The sequence below is a fragment of the Ictidomys tridecemlineatus genome, chromosome 2 (assembly GCF_052094955.1).
Source record: "Ictidomys tridecemlineatus isolate mIctTri1 chromosome 2, mIctTri1.hap1, whole genome shotgun sequence".
Classification (NCBI taxonomy): Eukaryota; Metazoa; Chordata; class Mammalia; order Rodentia; family Sciuridae; genus Ictidomys; species Ictidomys tridecemlineatus.
The window spans coordinates 155,306,917-155,328,905 of NC_135478.1; the positions used below are offsets into that span (position 1 = coordinate 155,306,917).

A 21,989-nucleotide genomic window follows, 5' to 3' on the forward strand; every position below is an offset into this window, starting at 1 on the left:
TCTAGATTTGTATCTTGCAGAAACACTACTATGGGAACTTGGATGACTAAGCCAAGAATCCTGAAATAGCAACCACTTGCTTTAGTTCTTAACACACAGGATCTCCTGGAGTAGTTCCATTTTGCCTCCCTTTTATCAGATGCCTTAAATTTGTCACATTCAGCTCTCTTCTCCTATCAAGATCTCCAACAGTCCCATTTTTTAATTTAGAATTTCATTTGCTCAGGCTTAATATAGATATTCTCATTTTGTCTCTTCCCGAATGTTCTACTTCCTGTGTACCCTGTATCCCTCCATTTCTCTCTTAAGATGCTCTCTAGAGTCAAAGGTCAATAGCATATGACTAACAAAATAGGATAAAGTGCTCTGATAATCTTAATTTAGGGAGATGCTGGTTTCCGTTCTCAGAGAAAAATCAGTCTGCAGGATGTCTATGTGAAGTCATCTATGATGCTCTGACTAAAAAGGCTTTTGAGCATATTGGAACACTCGATGCATATAAGGGATGGAGTTATCTGGAGAGTTCTCACATGAAATCCAAAGATAGGTCTTGAATACTTTAATAGGCCTAGGAACAGAAGCTTCCAGCAATTCTTTCAGCTTAAAGAAATGCTGTGATTTAGGACTGCTTTCATTCTGACATTATTATTCTGCGACTTACACTCAATCCGGGTCTTTCCTGAGAGTAGAAAAGTAGCCAGGACTCAGCCTACTCTGTGCTTAGGAAAATGATCATATTCAATGCAGACCCCCAGACAGCCTCTATTCAGGTTGGAAGTTTGACTAAAGAAGTCATTTAAAATTAGCATATCATTGAGTCTCACAATGCACTCTGGTTCTTTCCTGAAGAAATAGTCTTTCTGAAATAAAGCCTGTTAATGCAAACTGATTATAGAAGGAATGTTCTGAACATGATCTACAAAGTCATACTGTGACAGGATAAAATGCAGCCTACCCACACCCACCCACACACAGAGCACACACACGGTATAGATTCATATTTTTTTCTGCCAAGGAGCAGAGAAAAAAGGAAACAGTTCTATTCCTTCCCTGCTTGTGTTCAAAGCCTGGAGTGAGGCCAGTGTCCTAATCAGTTCTCATTGGCCCTGGAGGAATCAGAACCTTTTGTAAAATATAATAAAGGGCATAAAATCATGATAAAATGCATGAAAAAGCAGTGCCTTTGGTTAGGGAACTAGAAATAATTTAGCAGAACAGATGGATTGCATTGGTTGGGTATTATTGAGGACATGAAAGGGCTCATTTTGTGGCAGTTCCAAACTAAGAGAAAATGTCCAACTTAAATTTGACAAGTCAAAGTACCTGCCTCCACTGGAGGAGACTCCATTTTCTTTAATCATTTTCAAAGTAGTGACATATTAGGCAAGAATGTCTACTGAAATACCTCATTTTCCGAAAGTATTTCGTCCAATGTCTCTAAGTAAAGGAATATTTTTATTTTTTCCTCCAAAAATCTACAGTGCTGCCAATATTCAATTAAAAAAACATAAATGAGTTATGTCAAAGTTAGATTCAGTTTTTGAATACCATATTTAATACTTAAGGAGTCAATTCGTGGCCCATTAATTATTCTTGATATATTTTTTTACTCTTAAAACAAACACAAAAATGTGGTCGCATTGTTCATGTCCAAGCATATCTCCTGGAATTTTCAAATGATAACAATCAATTGTTTCTTTGAATATTTTATAAGTTGTTGTTTTTTTTTTCTAATAGCCACCCCCCAACACAGAGCTGTACAATCTTTCCTCATAGCCCTCATCATATAGTAACCTGTTTTTAGAATTTTTTCTCATAAAGTGGAGTAAAAGGGAGCAGGCAGTAATAGAACAGGCAGGCAGCCTACCAGACTTCTCCCTTCTGTAGGGCACATGGAAGAAAACTAGACTGCAAGCTGAGAGCCAGAATTCTTATCCTGCTTCTTGAATGTTTTCCCTGTGCCTACAGCCAGCTGTGAAACATCTCTACAGGCCTTGGTTTCTTCATCTATAAGCATAAGGAAGCTTGCCTAAGTTTTTTCAAAGCTTCATTTTAGCCCTAACTGATAAGATTCTATGTGGCAAAATAACTTTATACGCGATAAAAATTCAAGAAAATATGCTTCACTTTGATTGATGAATTTGCCTGAGGCAAGCAAATACAATTACAGTGATCTATTACTGTGGTGGAGGCCAGAAAGTAGGCCCATGAAGATTTTCAAAAGCAGTCCAACTCTTCCTTGAAGCCCATTTCTTAAAAGTTTAATCACTGTTGAAAAATGAGAGGATTTTTCAAAGCTTATACTACTATTTGACAACCTCAAAATAATAAACACTTTCCCCAATTTCTAAATTCTTTAGGGTACAGAATGTCTGGCTTTGTTTGTATGTTTTGTTTCCTGATGCTGGGCATTGAACCCAGGGCCTTGCACACACTAGGCAAGTGCTCTCACAGTGAACTACACTCCTAGCCTGTACTTCTGACTTAAAGCTACCTGTGTGTTTCAAGTAAATGCTTGAACTCTCTCATCTCCAAATATTTGATCCATCTGCCTATTTGTCTCTAACTGTTAAGTTTATGCAAGAAGTTGAGTTTGTGTTGCAGAGGTTCTTGAAACCAGCTGCAGATGTTTAAGAGGTACGATTGGAGCTTTAGATTCACTTTGTGTGGACACAGCCTGGGCACTGGATACTTAAAGCCACTGAGTGGATTCTAATGGGTAGAATCCTGGGTCAAGAACCACATGTTGGAAGGAGCAGACTGTGTTTCCTACTCATAAATTAATTCAAGATACTGTCACTATGGACCAATATTTGGGACTTTGAAATATTTTTTGTTTTTAACATCAAGGAGTAAAAAAAAAAAAATTCTTGTCTCCAAAATTAGCAAGTATCTTTACTTGTCTTAATTTTATTGATTCAGTCATTACTATTTATTTTCAAATATTTCAGAGCACATAGCAATTTCTAAAGCACTTGAAAGCCAGCAAATCTTATTCAAAAATAAAGTTCTGGGATGGTCATGAGCATATGTGTTATATATGTTTTTTAAATTTATTTTCATCTATTTCAAATCATTATGTTCATCCAACAAAAAGAAATTATGCCTTAGTTTCATTGCTCCATTTTCATAATTTTTAATAAAACCAAATCTTATACCTTGTAATTTTTAATTACAAATATTTTAATGATTTAGTCTGAAGCATTGCTTTTTCAAATATCACTCATGTATGCAACAAAATTTCTTAATAAATATTTATACTTGAATACTGCAATGTTCAAATGACTTAAAAATATCTAACATTCATTTTTATTAATAAGCCTTAAGCTGCTATCTAAAAATCCCTGTATTATTTTCCAAATGGATTCAGAAAGAAAATCTCTCATTGTTCCTTTTATTGATTATATTCTACAAGCAGAATTTTTAAAACTTCCATGTTGTCTCAATTTTGATTATAAACTGTGCATTGGCTTTTGATGTATGTATCTGCCTGGGCCCACCTTACTGTGATATATAAATATCTCTCAGAAAATGACATAATGCTCCCTGGTTTACTCATCATATCTAGATCTTTTGCACTATTTCCACCTCCCCACCCCACAACTGCCCTAACCTTTAGAGACAATTCACAGGACTCCCTGTTTGACTTTCTTACTGCTTTGTGGTTAGATTCTAAGACACAAACATATTTAAATTTTTTTTTTTACAAACTAAACAGAACAGTAAGCTGTTATGTGCTGCCATCTAGTTAGACTACTCTATAAAACAAATGTTTAATTGAATTTCCATTAACTTCTAGTATGCAGAGCTTCACAATCTTGATGTCAGAAAACCTGTACATTCCAAAAGTAACACATCTCCTTATTTGGATTTAAAAAGGGTATTTTAAGTCACTTGTGTGTGCTGGCAAGTGTGCTGAAGACCTTATCCTCGAGCTGCTGGACTTCTTAAGATTTTATACTAAAGTTTCTCTCCACTTTGCTCATTGGAACTGCTGAGAAATCCCAGAAGGGGCAACAGTAGCTTGGTTTCATGTCCCAGAATTGTTTTGTAATTACTTTGTGTTGGCACTTGAATAAAAGAGTTAAACATTTCAGCACAGTATGTTGCTTATGGCTTTTACTTATGAATTAAGCGAAACAAAGTTATTCAATATTAGTCACAAAGAGGCAATGCAAATTCCACATAATGTGTAATCCAACAAAAGCATTATAAAATGTTATTATTCTCAAAACAAATGTGAGAGCAAGCAAATGTCTGTGGGTGGCTTGGTGGGGCTGGGAGACATGAGCACTTCTGGAAAAACAACTGCAAGTGCATTTCTAACAGATGATGGGTCAATCTCTATTTTTTTTTTTTTTTTTTTTTTTTAGCTCATAGGAGCACATTCCTTTCTCCAGGAGCACAGGCACTTTAGAAACCCAGCTACCTAATCGAAGAGCTTGTTTTCTCAACAGGATACCAAATTACCCCCTGCCCCCTGCCCCAGATCCATTTCTCATGGTGACCAGAAAGCTGCTGGTTTTGCTTTGTGTTCCTAACAGAATCTCTAAACTAAGTATGAATGATTCAATAGGGGAAAAAATTAAATGGTATTGGCATGAAGGACTACTAACCGCTCAACTTTTTTAAAACAGTGCCACGTCATGCCAAAAGAAGTTAACCCATGTAACCACTGTAATCTAATATAATAAGGACTAAAGTTTTCTCTGGCTCCTAATCAGCACTAGTCAGCAAAGCCAATTTACACTATAGCTTACAAACTAAGAGCAAAGTGTTTACCAAAACATGTTAAAAATTTAGTCTGCTGTTAAGAAGAGAGAGTGTTATGTCTAAAGTGAGCTCCTTAGCCATTCTAATTTCATACAATATTATATCTGGAAGAAATCCTAGAGGATGTTCTGCATAACATGCCCATCTATAGCATGAGAAAATCGAAGCTCAACAAGGTTAAATGATTTGACTAAAGTACACAGATAATTAATGGTCAGGCTAAAGTTAAATCTATTGTTGAATAATTACCTTGGAAGGAATCCATTTTGATTAATTTACCACATTGCTAAATGAGTTGATAGAATACAAAAGTTTGATTTGGGGGTCAGTCTAGCCTTTTGAAATGAAGGAGCCCTTTTTAATGTTTTCAATTTGCCCTCTTTTCTATCATTTTATTGTCATTTCATTAGTGGACAATTGACCACGCCATTGGATGAGGAAAGTTGACTTTTCTCTATGTGTCAGCAGAATTGGGACTTCTTATCTTTTTCCCAGAGAAATAGGCAATAGTAACCCTAGTAAATGAAGGAAACCACATAATGACAGAAGCACGGCAAGGCAAGTTATTTGACATAAGAGACACTTTCTCCTTCACACTGATCTAAAACATCCCCTCCTCTCTCTTGTTCACAGAACCCCTCTGAAGCTTTCAAGACAAAGAAGGCAGCTGACCACGGTCTTTCTGTTTTTATTTCTTTTCTAAGCCCGATCAATAAGAATCTTCAGAATCACAGCAACATAAACTTATTGACTCAAACCCTTTGCAAATTTGTAATTATATATTTCTTTGTGTGATCATTTGACCAAAGTCAGGTGAGTTCATTAAAATGTTAACCTCCTTGAAGACAGTGAATATATCTTTCTTCCACTATATTATATCTCTTGCTCCTTACAGAGGTGCCAGGAAACCTCAAATTCATATTAATATCATTGAACAAATATTCTGCTGTTGTCAAGGTGTAGTAACTACATCAGCAATATCAGGATCCACCAACCATGTTGGAGAAACAAATACTTAGACCTCCATTCAGACCTACTGAATCAGAAGCTCTAGGGCTAGAGCTCAGCCATCTGTGTCTCAACATCCCCAGAGAGGATTCTAATAGATACTATTTGAGATTTTCTTCTCTGAAAGTACAAGTTGATTTCTAACCATGGGTGGTCACATAGATGTGAAGGGCAAATCATGTCCAAAAACGGCAGATAACTATCTGGATATCGGGAAACAATGTGCTGATCCAGCTTGGATGCATTCCTATTTGATTATATCCTTTTTGTGGAATCTAATAAGTTCTCTCTATTATGAAACTATTGAGTTAAGTTCTTATTTCCCACCATCAAGAGAGAACATTGTCCAGACCACTTAGGAGAGCGATACCCTAGTCTTGGTACTCTAATCCCTGGAGAACCAGCCAGCAAGATTGCACCTTCTCTTGTTCATACTAGTTAGACAAAACCGGGCAAGTGAACTAGCGTTCAACATCCTCATAGCTCCTCCCAGGCAGTTTAGAAGGAATGGTCTCCATTCCATCTTTATTTGTGTCTTTGGGGGTGCTTGCTACATAGGACTCTCACCAGAGCTGCAACCCCACTTCCTCTCTTGGAGTAAATACATTAACTGCAGGGAGCAGATACTGTCATTGGCTTGGTTTCCTTTGGGAGGTTCAGAAACACTAACCAGGAAGGCTTTCAGGGGAGCCTTTTCCCCCTTTCAACTAGCTTAAGTCCCACACAGAGAAGACTCACTCCATAAGATCACTTGCCTTTGACGGTGGGTTTTCCCCCTGATTCTTCAACAATTCTGATTCTTATGAAGTGTGATAAATTGCTAAAATACTTGTTAGTAACTTTCTCAGTTTTTTTTCAAAATATTAAAATTCTCCAAATAATTCAGCATGAGATAAAAAGTTTAACATTCTTAGAAGAGGATTTAATAACATATTAATAAATTTGTACGTAGAATTGATTTATTAAATAACATATTTTAAGAGAAAACCATAAAAATGTGTATCAATTATTCCAAATGTGTTTAGTAAAGGCCTGGGCTGGGCAGTCCTGAATGATGGTGTAGATTCTACTCTTTCTGAGTGGACTAAACTGCTTTGAAATAATCTGTGTTCCTTTTCATTTTCTTCTCTTCTCTTCTGGTAAAAACAGGAAGAAAAAGAAATCAAGTCATGGAAAACTTTTTTCCCTTTTGGTTCTATGTTTTATCTTACATGGAACTAAAAGTCTCCAGAAAAGGAGAATATCTATTTAGTTAATTATTTCTAATGTTCCATTTTGAATCCTCCTAAAATCATTCACAGACAGAGGGACATTAAAGACCTAGGTGTCTTAAAGTGAATTGTTAGGGCTTTTAGAAATTCCATTACATGTTTTTATTTGTTTATTTTTTACTTTGGTTACCATATCATAAAGTCAAAGAGCAAATAAATTCATATGTGCAACAATTCCTGCAATTGCACAGGAATTTGGTAACATAAAATGTGGGAAACAATTTCTTCACTTAAGAAACTAAACACTTGGGAAGCTGCCATCAAACTATGTCTGAAAATGGTTTCTGTTTGCATGCTTGTAAAGTTTTTGATAAGACATTTGTTCATGGTCTTCTTTAAGAGCTACTCCGCTCATCTGGGTTCCCAAGTGAATTATTTTTAATTTTGTGATTGTTACCAGGAAGTGTTTTCTGACTGGGTTGGGGCTTACCTAACCCATTCTTAACAACTCTAGTCCTTCCGACATTTCACCTTGTGGTTGATAACACATAAGCCAGTGAGATATAATAGAATTGCATGGTTTGAAATAATATAGGAATAAAGTAAAGTGATGTAGGAGGAATTCATGAAAATGGCTGACTAGAAAGGGATGATAACAAACATTTTTAGATTTTCAGATCAGTGTGAACTATACTACATTCCACATAATTCTGCACTCTGCTCCATTCATAAACAGTACTTTAGGTTATAGCTTTTCAAAATTCCACTAGAGCCACTGCCAATTTGGAGAGGTTGGGAAAAGGCCAAATGCTGCCATATATAACAAAGAATTGAATGTGGAAAAATGCAAGTGGCAATGTCTCAGCTGGCAAAAGCAGAAAAAAATTTTGCCAAGCAGGAAAACATCCATAGCAGTCTCAAAGGTGAGACAAGAAAGGTCACAAGAATAAATGAGTTTTGTGTGTTAAGATCAGTCTGTAATTTCTCCATTAAGATCAGACAAACAAGTCTCCTTGGCTGCCCATTTTGTGTATTCCATATGGGGTTTGTGGAAAAGAGAATGGTTTGGCCTCCAAGCTGCACTCTCAAAAATATGAAATTCTTAAAGTTAACTCTAAAATTATCCAAAGAGCATGAAAGCTTTCTGCCATATAATATGGATGCCACTGGCACAGGATGAATAGGACTTTACTCAGGAAAGAACCAGAGAAATAAATGTAGCTCATTTTCTTTCACTTTGGGATTTTTAGGTAAAGGATACATTTAATCAGACACAGAGCTTTAAATACAAAAAATGTTTGACATTTCCATTATAAACATATAATAAAATTTGTGAGACCAGTGTTCTGTTGTATTTATTCACAATCTTAACTCCTGACTGACCTATAGGACATTATCAATAATTTGATGCAAAGATAATTAATATCCTTGTAAAATGAATTATATTATTCTCCTATATCATCTTTAAAAGACAAAGTCTATAAGGAAAATTTCCCTTAGTAATGAGCAAATTGCATAAATGCTTTGCATCTTCAAAAGTCAATATTTTCACTAGTTTGCAGGGGAGGACCAGACAGATGTGATTCACATTAGCAAGTATAGGCAAATGAACTTGACCTTTAGGATCATTTTCTCTTCTTTGGCATTTATATTTCAACCAAAACATTTTCCAGGTTCTTTTTAAGTTACATTTGCAAAGGAATTATGTTGACTGCATTTTCAGTTGCCCAAAATAATACACTACAGAAAATTTTCAAAGATGGTCTATGGGTTAATATCAACTATAGGAACAATTATATAATCGCACTTTTAAATGTCTGACCTTAAAATTGATAGACTATGCAAACAGTCACAAGTAGTTTGCATATAATCTGAAAAGTACTCACAAAAATCAATTTTAATTTTATTGAAGTATAATGAATTTCATTTGGTCTCATATCAGTTTTCTCATGCCATAATTATAATCAAAATATTATCCATTTATTTTTTCCCCTAGGCAAGTAAAAACTATGTTGAATTTCTTTCATTGATAGGTCAACAGAACCAAATAGAAATATAAAATGGAAGTCTGTGAGATCAGGAATATTATCTGTCTTGTGAAATTTGCAATTTCAGTGGCTGAAACACATCTATAATATAATACATATTCAATAAATTTTTTAAAAATCAATCAATGCTAAAATAAAGTGAGAAAATACATGGAATGTATTTTTTAAAGAATTGTTCATATGCAAAAAGTTACTGAATTTTAGGGAACAATGGAAATTTTTATCAATTAATCAAATAGTTCATGCTTATTACATATTTTGCAAATTTGACAATGGGAGCCATTATGAATTGCTTTCACTTTTGTTTAATCTTTAAAAGCCTAAAGAAATAATTTTTTTCTAAATGAAAATGAAACTCTCATCAGAAATTTACAAAAATGAGTCTAAAAAATTGGTAAAATAAAAATATTAATAGCCCCACCATAAAATTACAAACATATTAGCTACTTCATTAAAAAGGAGTATCTTTTCTTGGTGCTAAAACTGTTTGTTATTCTTTGAATTTTATTCATTTCCATGAGGCAAAATTGGCATATATTTGAGTTCAAAGGCAGTTTCTAACAAAAAATCCAATTACTTAACATTTAACACTCTGCAAGCAGTTTCTCAGAAGACTAACTCAATAAATGATGTCCATTTACAAACAAGAATGCTATCATGTGTATGTATGCTGCAACAGAATACACATATCAGGCAGCTGCTTAATCCATCAACCTTGATTACCTACTGTGTGCCCAGCCCAGAGTCAGATGGTGAGTTCTATGCTATTTGTTTATGACTGATCATCAATCACAATGTTTGCTCTACATGGTTAACATTTTTTTACTACTACCCAAATGAATGCTGGCCTCTTTACATGATTTATTTAAGTAAGTAAAAAAGTGTGGCCAATTCAGGATTACCTCACATTTATTTAGCAGCCCAGTTTCTTGCAGCCGTGACCAGATGCTCTGTATTCGTCCAGCATGCTCAGGGTGGGTGGTGGAACTGCCACAAACGCATTGGTGTTTCAGCATCAGAGAGTCATAGGCAATTCCTTCAAGACAAAGAAAACAAACATGTAATGGAACAGGTAGTGGATACACACGGGACGATACGTGATCACTCCAAAAAGTTATTCTTTTTAAAATGAAATTTACAAAGAAAGAACATCTATATCCTTAAGACCCCATAGGAGGATTTAATCTGTGTATCTGCATATGTCTGCAAATATCTCCATCAGTAGATTAACTAGTACTCAGACCTTAGTTTAGTAAATCTGTAAAGTGATAAAGATGGTGACATTTTAGGAAACTTCAGATTAAAAAAAAGAATGCCAAAGTTTTACCAGTATGTAAAATCATTGTTAACTGGGGGCAGATAATTCAATTTTGTAGAAGTTTTCATTTTATCATTCAAGCCACAAAATGAGCTGGTTTCTACATCCTGAATTTATTTAATGAGTAAATTCCACTTTTCCTTTGGATCAGGGTACATCTTTGTAATAAACTGAACAATTTTCTAACTCTTTTCCATTTTGTTTAGAAATGTCATCAAAGATGGGTACTCAGTTTCTTCTTTACTTATGTTTTCCTCAAAATTTGTAGCATTTTATAAAATATATGACTATTGTAAATCTATGAGATATATAAGTCCCATATATTGTGAGACATTTGAAGTAGTTCTTTTAAAAAATAAATGATTGTTGTAATTCCTTTAGTACAGAGTTCAGTTACTTAATGAATAAAATCTATGAGAAGGTAGTATATTTCATGTTTGAAAAATGTGGTGAAATCAATTATCAAGAGTATATAAAAAGGACTTTTTAAAGGAACAGATTAGATGATAATTACAACTCTGGTTCATTTTAGGATTTCCACCCATAACCACTTCCCTTGAGGGAGGGGAGAACATGTTACTTATAAAATTGACTAACATAAGATTATTTAACAAATCTGTTCTAATATTTGACCATCAAACTACATTATGGGGTACAGGGACTGAAGTATCCATGATAAGAAATTAAAGAGCCAAAAAAAAAATATATCTATTCAGGAACAGATAAGTACCAAAATTTGACTTACTTACATTACTGTGTTAAAGGAATGTTTCTCAGAGGGGAAAAGTATTTGCCCCTGAGTATACCAAAATCCTACAGAAAAATATAACATATGCATTTTGAAACCATGTGGTAAAAATTATGTATAAGAAAAAATATCATTTTGCTGGTTCAAATAATTTCCATTCTTAAGAGTCAATGGCTTCAGAACCCATCTTTATGCCTGCTCCTGACTTGTATGTTTTCATCCTTAGCCCTGACCTCTCTTCTGAGTAATATACTATAAACTTACCTATTCAATTGCCCACCCAAAGCTTCCATTTGGATGTCTCATGGATTTCATAAAGTAAGAATGTCTTCAATTTTGAATTCCTGATCTTAAACCACACACAGTGTTCCTTATTTTAACAAAGGACACTAAGATCCATCAGTGAGTATGCCAGAAACCTTTGTGTCCTCTTGACATTCCCTCTTCTATGAACCAAAGGAGTGTCTGTTTTCCCTTCCAGACAGATCTTGAATCACTGACTTCTTATCTCCACTGCCAAAACCATACACAATCCATGCAACTATTATCACTGATTTGAACTCCTGAGACAGCCTCATAACTGGCTACCTGACTTTCACTCTATGCCATTCACCACAAGACAGTAGCAATTTTTTGCTTAAATATTTCAATGACTTCACTGAGACAGAAATTCCTCAAGGTCAGCATCCATAGGCTCCTCTCCATCTCTCCAGCTTCATCACATTACCCCTCCCTCCTTTGATCTCAGTTTCTCCTACAAAGGGCTCCCTTCCTCTCTTTAAAAAGGTCAAAGTCCCATCAGCCTTTGTACATACTATTCCATCGGGGCCAGAAATTCTTCCTTCCTGATCTTCATAACTATAGCTCCCAACTGGCTAACTTCCTCTTCATCCTTCATGGTGTAAAATTTTAACGCCATGTCCTCAAAAAAGCATTCCCTGAGAACTCTAAGTGGGATCTCCTCCTCCTCTATCTGGTCTCATAGCATGCTCCATCTCCTTCGGAGCATTGCTCACATTTATGTAATTGCTGCATGTAATTTTGTTAACTGTACATTTTCTTCACTAAATGTTAAGATATAGGAAAGGACAGGCTATAGTACTGTTTATCTTTGAACTTCCAGTGTCTGTCACAGTAGGCCCTCAAAAGTACATTGTAATGAATGCATGAAAGACAAATAAGTGGATGGATTCAAGAACTAGGCCAAGTATTTCCATGATTCAGCCTTCCTTGGTAAATCTAATCAGTGGGTCTCCTTGGCATCCTGAAGTTCACGCAGGCTTATTTCTTTAATATTCTACTTTTTTATTTTACATGCCTTATCTTCCAACCAGCAAGTGCCTCTACTACAGGGATCTTTTTTACTCAGCTCTGTATGTCTACAAAGTATTTTTCACAAAGTCCATTTTTCCTTTGTATATAACCCAACATAAAAAAAAATATTTTTCAATAAGGTCAAATGGAATACTTTAAGATAGGCAGAAAAGAAAGCAGGTAGAAGAATGACATTCAGAACACAAAATTCATGAGACATGTCTTCACAATTCAAATTTCTCAAGCATTTATGAGTTGTTATTTCAGAACAGGAGCTGTTTAACGTATTTTCAACTACAGTTTTGTACTACAAAAAAATAAATGATATCCTAATAATACATAAACCAAAAGTAGAGTATTGTTTTGTTTTGAAAATATATTCTTCAAGAGTAGGAATTTTGATCACTATGTTGCTTAACTATTTCTACTTCATCTCTTAACATATCCAAGATCACTTCCATCATAATTTTTCCACTTTTAACATCATTTTCCTCTTACCTCACTGCCAAGAAAAAGAAAATTACAAAACAAGTTGTGGTAGTTAGAAATTATTGCCAGGGATCTGGAGATTATAATAGAAAGTCCAGGAGCTTTTGGAAAGACATTCGAATTTAAGGGGAAATAAATAAAACCTGGATTCCCCAACCTTCACTACCTCATCTTAATGATGTATCAATGAGGTGTTAACAGGTAGACTGGAAGGTGAGACTTTAACCTCATCCTTCATCTCTACTCCTTTCCTCTTTTTTTTTATTCCCTCTCAAAACCAGGGACTTATAGGGTGAAAAATAAGCCTACTCTTTTCTTCAGGATTCATATGGAATTCTATTTTTCTTTGACTCTTTCTGCCCCACTGGTTGTCACTGGCAACATAAGCCAATGGATCACTCTTTCTCTTGATTAATAGGACAAAAGTTAAAAATTAATCATTGGAAAAGTATATGAAGGAGTCTTTTTTTTTTTAGTCAGCGTTTTCCCCTGCTGCAACTAAAAGATCGGACCAGAACAACTGAAGAGGAGGAAAAGTTTATTTGTGAGCTCACAGTTTCAGAGGTTTTAGGCAGCTGACTCTATTCCTTGGGCCTCAAAGTGAGGCCAAACATGATGAAGGAAGAGTGTGGTGAAAAGAAGCAGCTCACCTGATGATTAGGCAGCAGAGAGAGAGAGAGAAACTCCACTTTCCAAATACAAATATATACCCTAAGCCATACCCCCAATGATCCCCCTCTTCCAGCCACATTTCTCCTGCCTCCAGTTACCACTCAGTTAACTCCATCAGGGATCGATTCACTGATTAAGTTAAGGCTCTCACAACCTAATCATTTCCCCTCTGAACCCTCTCACATTGTCTTACATGTGAGCTTGGTGGGACACCTCACATCCAAACCATAACAAGTCTTAAAAATCTTTACCTGTATTTTAAACCTAATAGTAAGTTTCATACCAAACAAACAAACAAACAAAACAAAACAAACCCTCCTCAAAATTTTGAATATTTTTAGATAAGCTTGGACTTTGGGCTTTCTCTAGGTTATTTTATTAAATGAGATAACGTATTTGAAACATTGAATACAGTGTCTTTCCCTTCATAAATCATTACATGTAGGTAAGTCATTTTTTAGCTCGTGGAATCTATTCATGTCTATAATAGGGTTTATGTTCAGTCTAGTGACATCTGGTTGAGTAGAGCTGGTTTATAAGGAGGGGTCTAGCATCTTTAGATGCCTTCTTCTGGTTCCTAGCTACTAACATTCAGCTAATTTGCATTTCTGGAAACTGCCTAAAGTTTCACACCTTCTAAAGACATTTACTACACACTACTGGAGCTAAGGGAGAAGAGGGAGGACTAGCACAAAACAAAGTTATATGACATGGCATTGTAACACATATGGTTACAATGGTTCACTATGTTCAAGGTATCGGCAATTTCAATTTATTACCATTAAACTTACAATCTAGTAGTGAAAGTGAGACACGGACAAACATATGACATGTATTTGTAAAACTTCCGTATGCTAAGGAAGGAAAAAATGTGGGATGAGTAAGAGGAGCATTCTTAAAAACAAAAATATTTAAATGACAAAATGACTTGCAAATGATGGAAGGTGAGGCCATTAATAGAATAGACAAAAGGAACTACAGTCAGTGTTCTCTATCTATGAATTTCACATCCACCCAGCGATTAAAAAATATTATTGGAAAAAATTACATCTGTACTAGACATGTACAAACTTTTTTTCTTATAGTATTTTTTCTAAAAAAAAACCCAGTAAAATAACAATTTACATAGCAATTACATTGTACCACATTGTACCAAGTGTCAAAAATAATCCAGAGATGATTGAAAGTATACAGGAGAATGTGTAAAGGTTATATGCAAAAACTAGGCCATTTCATATAAGTGTCTTGAGCATCTAGGAATTTTGGTATTCTTGGAGGTTCCTGAAAACAATCCTCCACAAATATCAAGGAATGAATGCATTTTGAAACAAAGATTATTTCTAACAATCTTCAAATACTCACAGTAGCCACTTTACTTTTCTTATATATAGTTCCCATCTATCCATAAAGCTTGCCTTATTTTTTCTATTTCTACCGCACTCTCTACATTCTACTACATTTAATATTTGCTATAAGACCTTTGATTTGGAATACATAAATAAAAGCATCAAACTGTACAATTTTTAATTATATTTAATAAATAATTTCATTAACTTGGTGTGTCAAGCAAGCAAATAATGTAATATCAAAAAATGGTTATTTAAAATATTGGTAACTTGTGTCTTTTACTAGGTAAGAAATTTCCTAAGACAATTTTGTTTGTTTTATGTTTTCTCATGTAACTCACATTATTAGAGTATCAGGAGAAAAGGGAATGGCTAGAAGAAAGTTCTGCTATAGGCCTTCCAATCAACACTGTAGGAAAGGTCCTTAAGAGTCTATGAACTGGATTGAGGGTTGCCACTCAGCTAGAGAGCCAGGAAGGAGCCTCAGCCAGCATGTAAGTTGGCAAAAAGTGAAGCCAAACACAATTCACTACACATTTGCTGGAGGCAAAATATCTGGAAAGATTTTTCTACATTCAAGAATAAGTGATCAGGAAAAAAAAGGACCTATGATAATATGTTACAGAAACTGTAAAGGAAAATGTCATTCATAGCTCAGTAAACATGAGCTATGGGAGGAACCAATATAAGATTTTAAAGGAAATGTTTTGGCATCTTCAAATGTCAAAAGACATTGGCTCAATCAACTAGGAACCAAAAGCTAAAGGGAGAGATCTAACTCAATTAAAAAGACAATGGAAAGAGTAAAAAGAAAGAGAAATATGATAAATAGAAATTTTGAAGAAAAAATTAAAATCTATACAGGATTCAAAGACAGTAATTTATACATTTCAGAGAATCAGACTGATGCTCTTGAACACAAACTTAAAAAGCCCTTGGAACATGAAGAAAAATTTCTAAGAGATGGACCCAGTGAGATGAAAATGGGAAATCAGAGGAGAAAATAGCTGAAGAGAAAGCTGTGATTGCCCTCTAGGAGAAAATCAGACTTACTGAACAATGGGAATAACTAAAGAAGCTTCCCATAAGTAAGAGAGTCATGTGCATCTGTAAGTGAACACTCATCAGAAAGGTAATTTTTAAGTTAACAGGATAAAGAAAATACACCAATTCCAGAAAAGAAAAATCAGGCTGCCCACAAAGAAACACCTATCAGATTGGCCTCAGACTCCTCCCTTCAGTGCCAGCACCCTTGAGCATAGGACATTTCCAAACTTTTCAAGCAAAAATATGTGTCCAGTAAGTCTATATTCAGACATGTGTGAAGACAAAAGGATGACATTTTCAGGTATAAAGACATGTCCCCAAATATGTATATATAGCACAGAAGGAAGATGAATGCATAATGATATATTTATAAATACACTATGTATGTGAATATGTTTTGATATGATACATGTCATCGAGTTGAGTTAATGTCCTAAATAAACAAGATAGCTATTTTTATCATCTTTAGAGAGAATGAGATGAGCAAATTTTGGAATTAATCTGAGAAATTTCAAACAGATATTAGAGGACAGCAATTTAAGAAAATAAATTACCTACAAAAAGAAATTAACCTCTCTATTCTAATATAGGTAGTAATAGAAATTACTTTGAAAAATCTTAAACATATGCATACTTACAAACACAACAAACACATGCATACAAATGAATATATATATAAGACAATACAAATTTACACATACACACATGCATACAGATATGTATAAAAATATGCAAATATCTTTTTTTAAAGAGAAGCATAAGGAAGAGGTAAAACCACTGATAATATGAACAAACATTTAAATTTTTTTACTTAAAAGTAATAAAATAATGAATGATTCTCTTGTACATTATTCTAGATTTACCAATTTGCCTTCTATGAACATGTATCAATTTTTATAATTAACAAAAATGTAAATATTACACAAAATATCACTTAATATTTTAACAATTTTTATGTATAATATCATACAATTCACATCTACTTACTCTCATTTCATTCAATTATTTATTTCTTTGCTGATTCTTTTGTTTATTATACAATAAATGTATATATATCCACACACACACACATATATATATATACACATACACACACAAATATATATATATGTATATATATATTAGCACCTTTCATGTGTTAGTATGTATCTAAGTTCTAATGTAACCAAGTTCTAATGTTAGAGAGAAGTGAAAAATAGTTCTTTCTCATAGACTATCCATTGTAACTTAATCTCCCAAATAGATAAATAATTATAACTTTTGATGGAAAAATACAGTCTGTTATAAAGCTTCCTGAAGGAAGTAACATATAAAGTGAAACATGAAAAACCTGAAGAATCAGATGGAATTAGCCTTGACTCACCCTGAAAAATATTCAAGTATATTTAACTATCCATCATGTGTGCCACTGACTAAATATCAATTTTTAAATATATTTTTAAATTAATTGTTTAATTAGATTATTTATAATGATAATAATTTGATTAGATTATTGCAATGACCTTCACATGTGTTGATTTAAAACCATTTCAGCATTGTGATTCTATTTCATATTAGACTCTGGCTAAAAAGACAATGCTATAAGGAAAGAATTTATTTATATGGATTATGTAGAGTATCCTGGTATTTGAAAGAAAGAAGACTTTAGATTATCTGCTGATGTGTAAGATAAACCTCATCACGTTATTAACATTAATTTATTGTTCTGATGGATACCATTTGGTATAAAGGAGCAATCATCTTTCAGAACCTCTCTTGTAAACCATGGCCAAACCTCATCTTTATAAGGAATAATTGAGTAGAAGAGATTAATTTAGCAGAGAAAATGAACACAGTGCCCTTTCCTTAGTTTTCAGAACCTCTAATAAACACCATGCATAATCTTTAATTAGAATTTTTAAAAGTACCTCTAAAATTGACTATTATTATCCATAATAAAATAGAATATAAAATCCATATAGGATCACGGTAACCTAGCTATAATACACGTATTCTTCATTTTCACTACTGCAGCTACAGGACCCCATGTTCTTTTGGGGTTTCTTAAAAACAGTCTCTCTCCAGACAATGACAGTTCTCTGTGGGCCATCAGGTATTGGCTATATGTCATGCTATGTTTGGGAATCCTCTCAGGAAATGGACTGGGAACAAAGGAAGAGATTGTGGTCAAAAAGCCCACCCAGAGGTACCATAATAAATGGAAGTGATACTAACATATCAGGCACCGATTGTCTTGGTACTATAGACTCCCATGAGTCACTTGAGTGGGAAGTCAGACAAAAATATCAAAACAAAACAACCAGAAGACAAACTGAGGAAAGGACACTCTTTAGAGTCCAATGAGGAAGCCAACTATCATAAATTTCCCAGTGGCCAAATCCTAGAAGGAAAGATACTGAAGAAACTCCTAAAGAATGTTGTAGGGATTTTTGTTTCCAAAAGGGACCCATGCACCTGTTGATGTATTTTCCAGGCCCTTGAATGATAGCAATTTATGAGGCTATTAATACTAAGCCCAAGATTTATCAGATGTGTTGTTTGTCTTGTGGCCACTGTAACCTCATAAAATTTGGGTTGCATTGGGTTAAAATGGAGCGTTCTGCTGTTGGAGTTATTCTGAGCATTTAAATCGGCTAATCCTACAAGAAGGGTGCATTTGGCTTGCCTATTAGGGAGAGTCTTTGGGGATTCCTACCAGTTGCAGAGCCAGGCTGGAGGGGGCGGTCCGTTGCAGGGTGTGGTAAAATGGAGGCAGCAGGGGAAGAATGAGTCCTGGAGAGGAGGCGATGTTTCTCTAATCCATCCATGCCAACCACAGCCAGCTGAGCCTGGCGCGCCGAGAGCGCACGTGTGTGCGGGGGCTCCGGGAAGGGCTGCTGCGGAGCAAAGAACACAGTAGACAGAAACGTGAGACCAGCATCCAGGGAGACACTGAGAGCGACATGTCAACAAATTAAGTTCATCAGGTCAGAGACATAATAAACGGTGTGAAGGGAAAAGGGAAAAAAATAGAGAGAAAGGGAGAGAAAAAACAAGATCCAGTCAATAAATCCATTCAACAGATGTTTTCACACTGGAGGCCAGGGCCTGTCTGCCTGGCTCTGGAGAAGGTGATGGCAGGACGCCTGTCAGCTTCAACTGATTGAAAGGAACAGACCTTTAACCCCAAGAGAAACGTTGACTTACTCCGTTTCCTACCTTGATACCAACGTTTTGAATACAGCCCCAGAAGGGTTGCAATACAAAAGTGGGAGAATCATTCAACTGCTTTCCACATAAGTCTCAATTATGAAAATTCTATCCTGAATTTATTTCAGTAATATTGTTAATGAAATTGATGGGCGCCTCTAAAAATGACCAATTAGATGGTTTTGTTTTGACATCTTTCAATTTTCATATAATGGTGTAGAACAATGAGTTTTTCATGGTTTACAGGGTATAATCTCAACACTGTAATTTGTTTCTTTGAGAGAGTATTAGATATATTAGGTGTATTGTTTTTCATACTTCTAAAGTTGATCAAAGGACCAGAGTTTAGGAGCTTCCAGAAAATTCACTTAGTCTATTTCTTTGTCTTCAAAGAAACACTGTGTGAAACACAGTTGGCAGCTAATTTAACCATCAAAACTATGCAGTAATTATTTAATCTCTTACCAACAGGAATTCATAAGTTTCATGCTGTTTTTAAAATATTTTTCCTAAAGAATATGGAAAATGGCTGAGCAGTGCTACAAACAAAACCTGATTATCGCTTGCCATCAATAAGGATGGTAAAGTTCCAAAAGTTTAACAAAATTTAAAAAAATGCAAGTCTAATCCCTATAATTTGAAAAATGTGTATGTTGCTTTGCTTTGACCTGCCAGACTAGCATTTCAGGACTTGATGCAAACTTCACTTTTCTTTCCCTTTAGGTTAGATACTCCACTGCACCCAACATGTCATACTCTTCCTGTATTTCCCACACAAGGATTGACAAATCTTAGGTACATAAAATCACTCACTAAGGGAGGAAGCTCACAAATCTACATATAACACAACTGTGTTTCATGCATAGTATGTGGTTTTATGTCATTATAGCTTTTTCTGTACATGACATGAATTAATGCTATACATCAATGCATGTTTGATGATGAAAAAATATAACTTTTAAAATAGTTACAGAATATAGACAGAGATTTCTCAATTCAGAAAAAAATATGAATCATTGAAAGTTAACTTTAAAATGGATTATAATCAACATGTATGTGGTTGCTTCAGTTTTGCTGAGCAGGATATTCAAACCATCAATCAATTGGAAGGCACTCACTGTCATATGCTCATGCTTTGGTCATTTGCTTTGTTGATCAGAATAGCTCAGTCAACGAGGTTTAGAAGAAAATTTAATGCATTCCCAAGAGCTGAACTTTTTTTGTTTTCTTGTATATCTCTATGTTCAAAGCCCTGAGAATATAGAAGTTTTCATTACAAAGAATAAATATATACATATCACTTCAGGGCTTTCTAATCAGGAAAAGGAAGCTTTTCTGCATATGATCTAAACTGCACAGGTAAATATTCAAATATGGAATATTCAAATATTCTCATTCACCTTCCTGTAATCTCTTTAACTCTCATCTAAACCAACACAAAAGACTTCGAATTGAGCACTTTACTTAACCAGCCTTATTTCTTCCTGTAAGCATTCTCTTCCTAAAGCCCTGTTGAAAACCAAAAGTTGGCACAAAGACACTCTGAAGGCCAGTTGAAGTTTAAAGAACCTTCTCCACCTGTCTTTTCAGCTCTACTTAACCTGAGGCCAACCTACATTTTCAGCCTCAGGTCATCTTTCATATTTCTAGGTTTCTAGCAAAAATACTGCCTTATCATGTTCAATGGCCCTGCATCCTTTTACCTTACTGAGTCCTTTTCTGCCCCAAAAAACAATACTATAATTTTTATACCCACATTGGTTCGTTATTATATATTGATTAGTATTACATTCATTCTTTCCTTCAGCTTAATAAATGACAATGTTTCCTGGGCCCCTAAAGGTACCACAGTCCTGGTTTGTTATGTCTAAGGGTCTATCGATCTTAATCATTCCTGCCTCTACCAGCCCGTCCTTTCAGTAACACCCCTATGCAGGTGCCAAGAAAGCTCCATATTCATCTCTGATACATATTCACTAAGGTTCACTTCATACTTCAAATAGAGCCTTTTTTGAGCACCCATCTAAGCCTTCTTTCTCTTTCCATTACATTCCCATCACACTTCCTTTTTTCTCTTTGCTTTTCCCTGCCATAGTCTTTTATAGATTTGAGATGTTTCATGTAATCATTATTTCTTAAGCTCATAGTTTGTGCCAGACACTTTGCTAGTATGTTGAGCTTTTTATGCTTATTGTCTAGTGAGGAGAGAGATACTAAATATTTATAGTTATAAATATAATGAATGCTATATAGGAAAAATTCAGGATGCTTTAATAACTGTTTTTAAAAAAGCTGATAAAGAGGGTTAAGTAACTTTCATCTAAGAAAATATATTCAATTTGAAATGTGAAGGATTAATTAGAATGAGCCAGAGACAGAGTGGGAAGAAGCTCTATAGACATTTTACTCATGTGTGGGTAGGTGCTCACGTGTGTGAAGTCATCTTTCTTTATGTAATATTGAAAGCTTTTAGAAGCAGGAACTAGACATAACTCATCTGTTGACTTGCTCTGCTATATTTTATCTTTTCTCATGCTTTCTAAATAATTATTTGTGCATTAAGACTATGGAACAGATACTTGTAAGTTAAAAGCCATGTTTTAAAAATAATATCACCAAAATTTATTTATTTATATATTTATTTATTTATTTATTACTTTATTTTTGGTACCAGGGATTGAACCCAGGGTTGCTTACCATTGAGCCACATCCTCAGCCCTTTTCTATATTTTCTTTAGAGACAGGGTCTTGCTGAGTTGCTAAGTGCCTTGCTAAATTGCTCGGGCTGGCTATGCACTTGCAATTGTCTTGCCTCAGCCTCCCAAG

The 21,989-nt window shown here is 34.8% G+C and overlaps 1 protein-coding gene across 22 annotated transcripts in view; it reads right to left on the reverse strand.

The window, feature by feature from the left end:
- Positions 1 to 21,989, reverse strand: part of Hdac9 (histone deacetylase 9) — an 860,512-nt gene that overhangs the window by 243,033 nt on the left and 595,490 nt on the right. For all 22 annotated transcript variants that reach the window (XM_078040000.1, XM_078040015.1, XM_078040005.1 and 19 more), the window contains 2 exons: positions 18,670 to 18,850; positions 9,943 to 10,076 (listed from right to left, as the gene is read on the reverse strand). In XM_078040000.1, the coding sequence (XP_077896126.1) occupies positions 9,943 to 10,076; positions 18,670 to 18,850 (315 nt within the window). The remainder of the gene's footprint in view (positions 1 to 9,942; positions 10,077 to 18,669; positions 18,851 to 21,989) is intronic.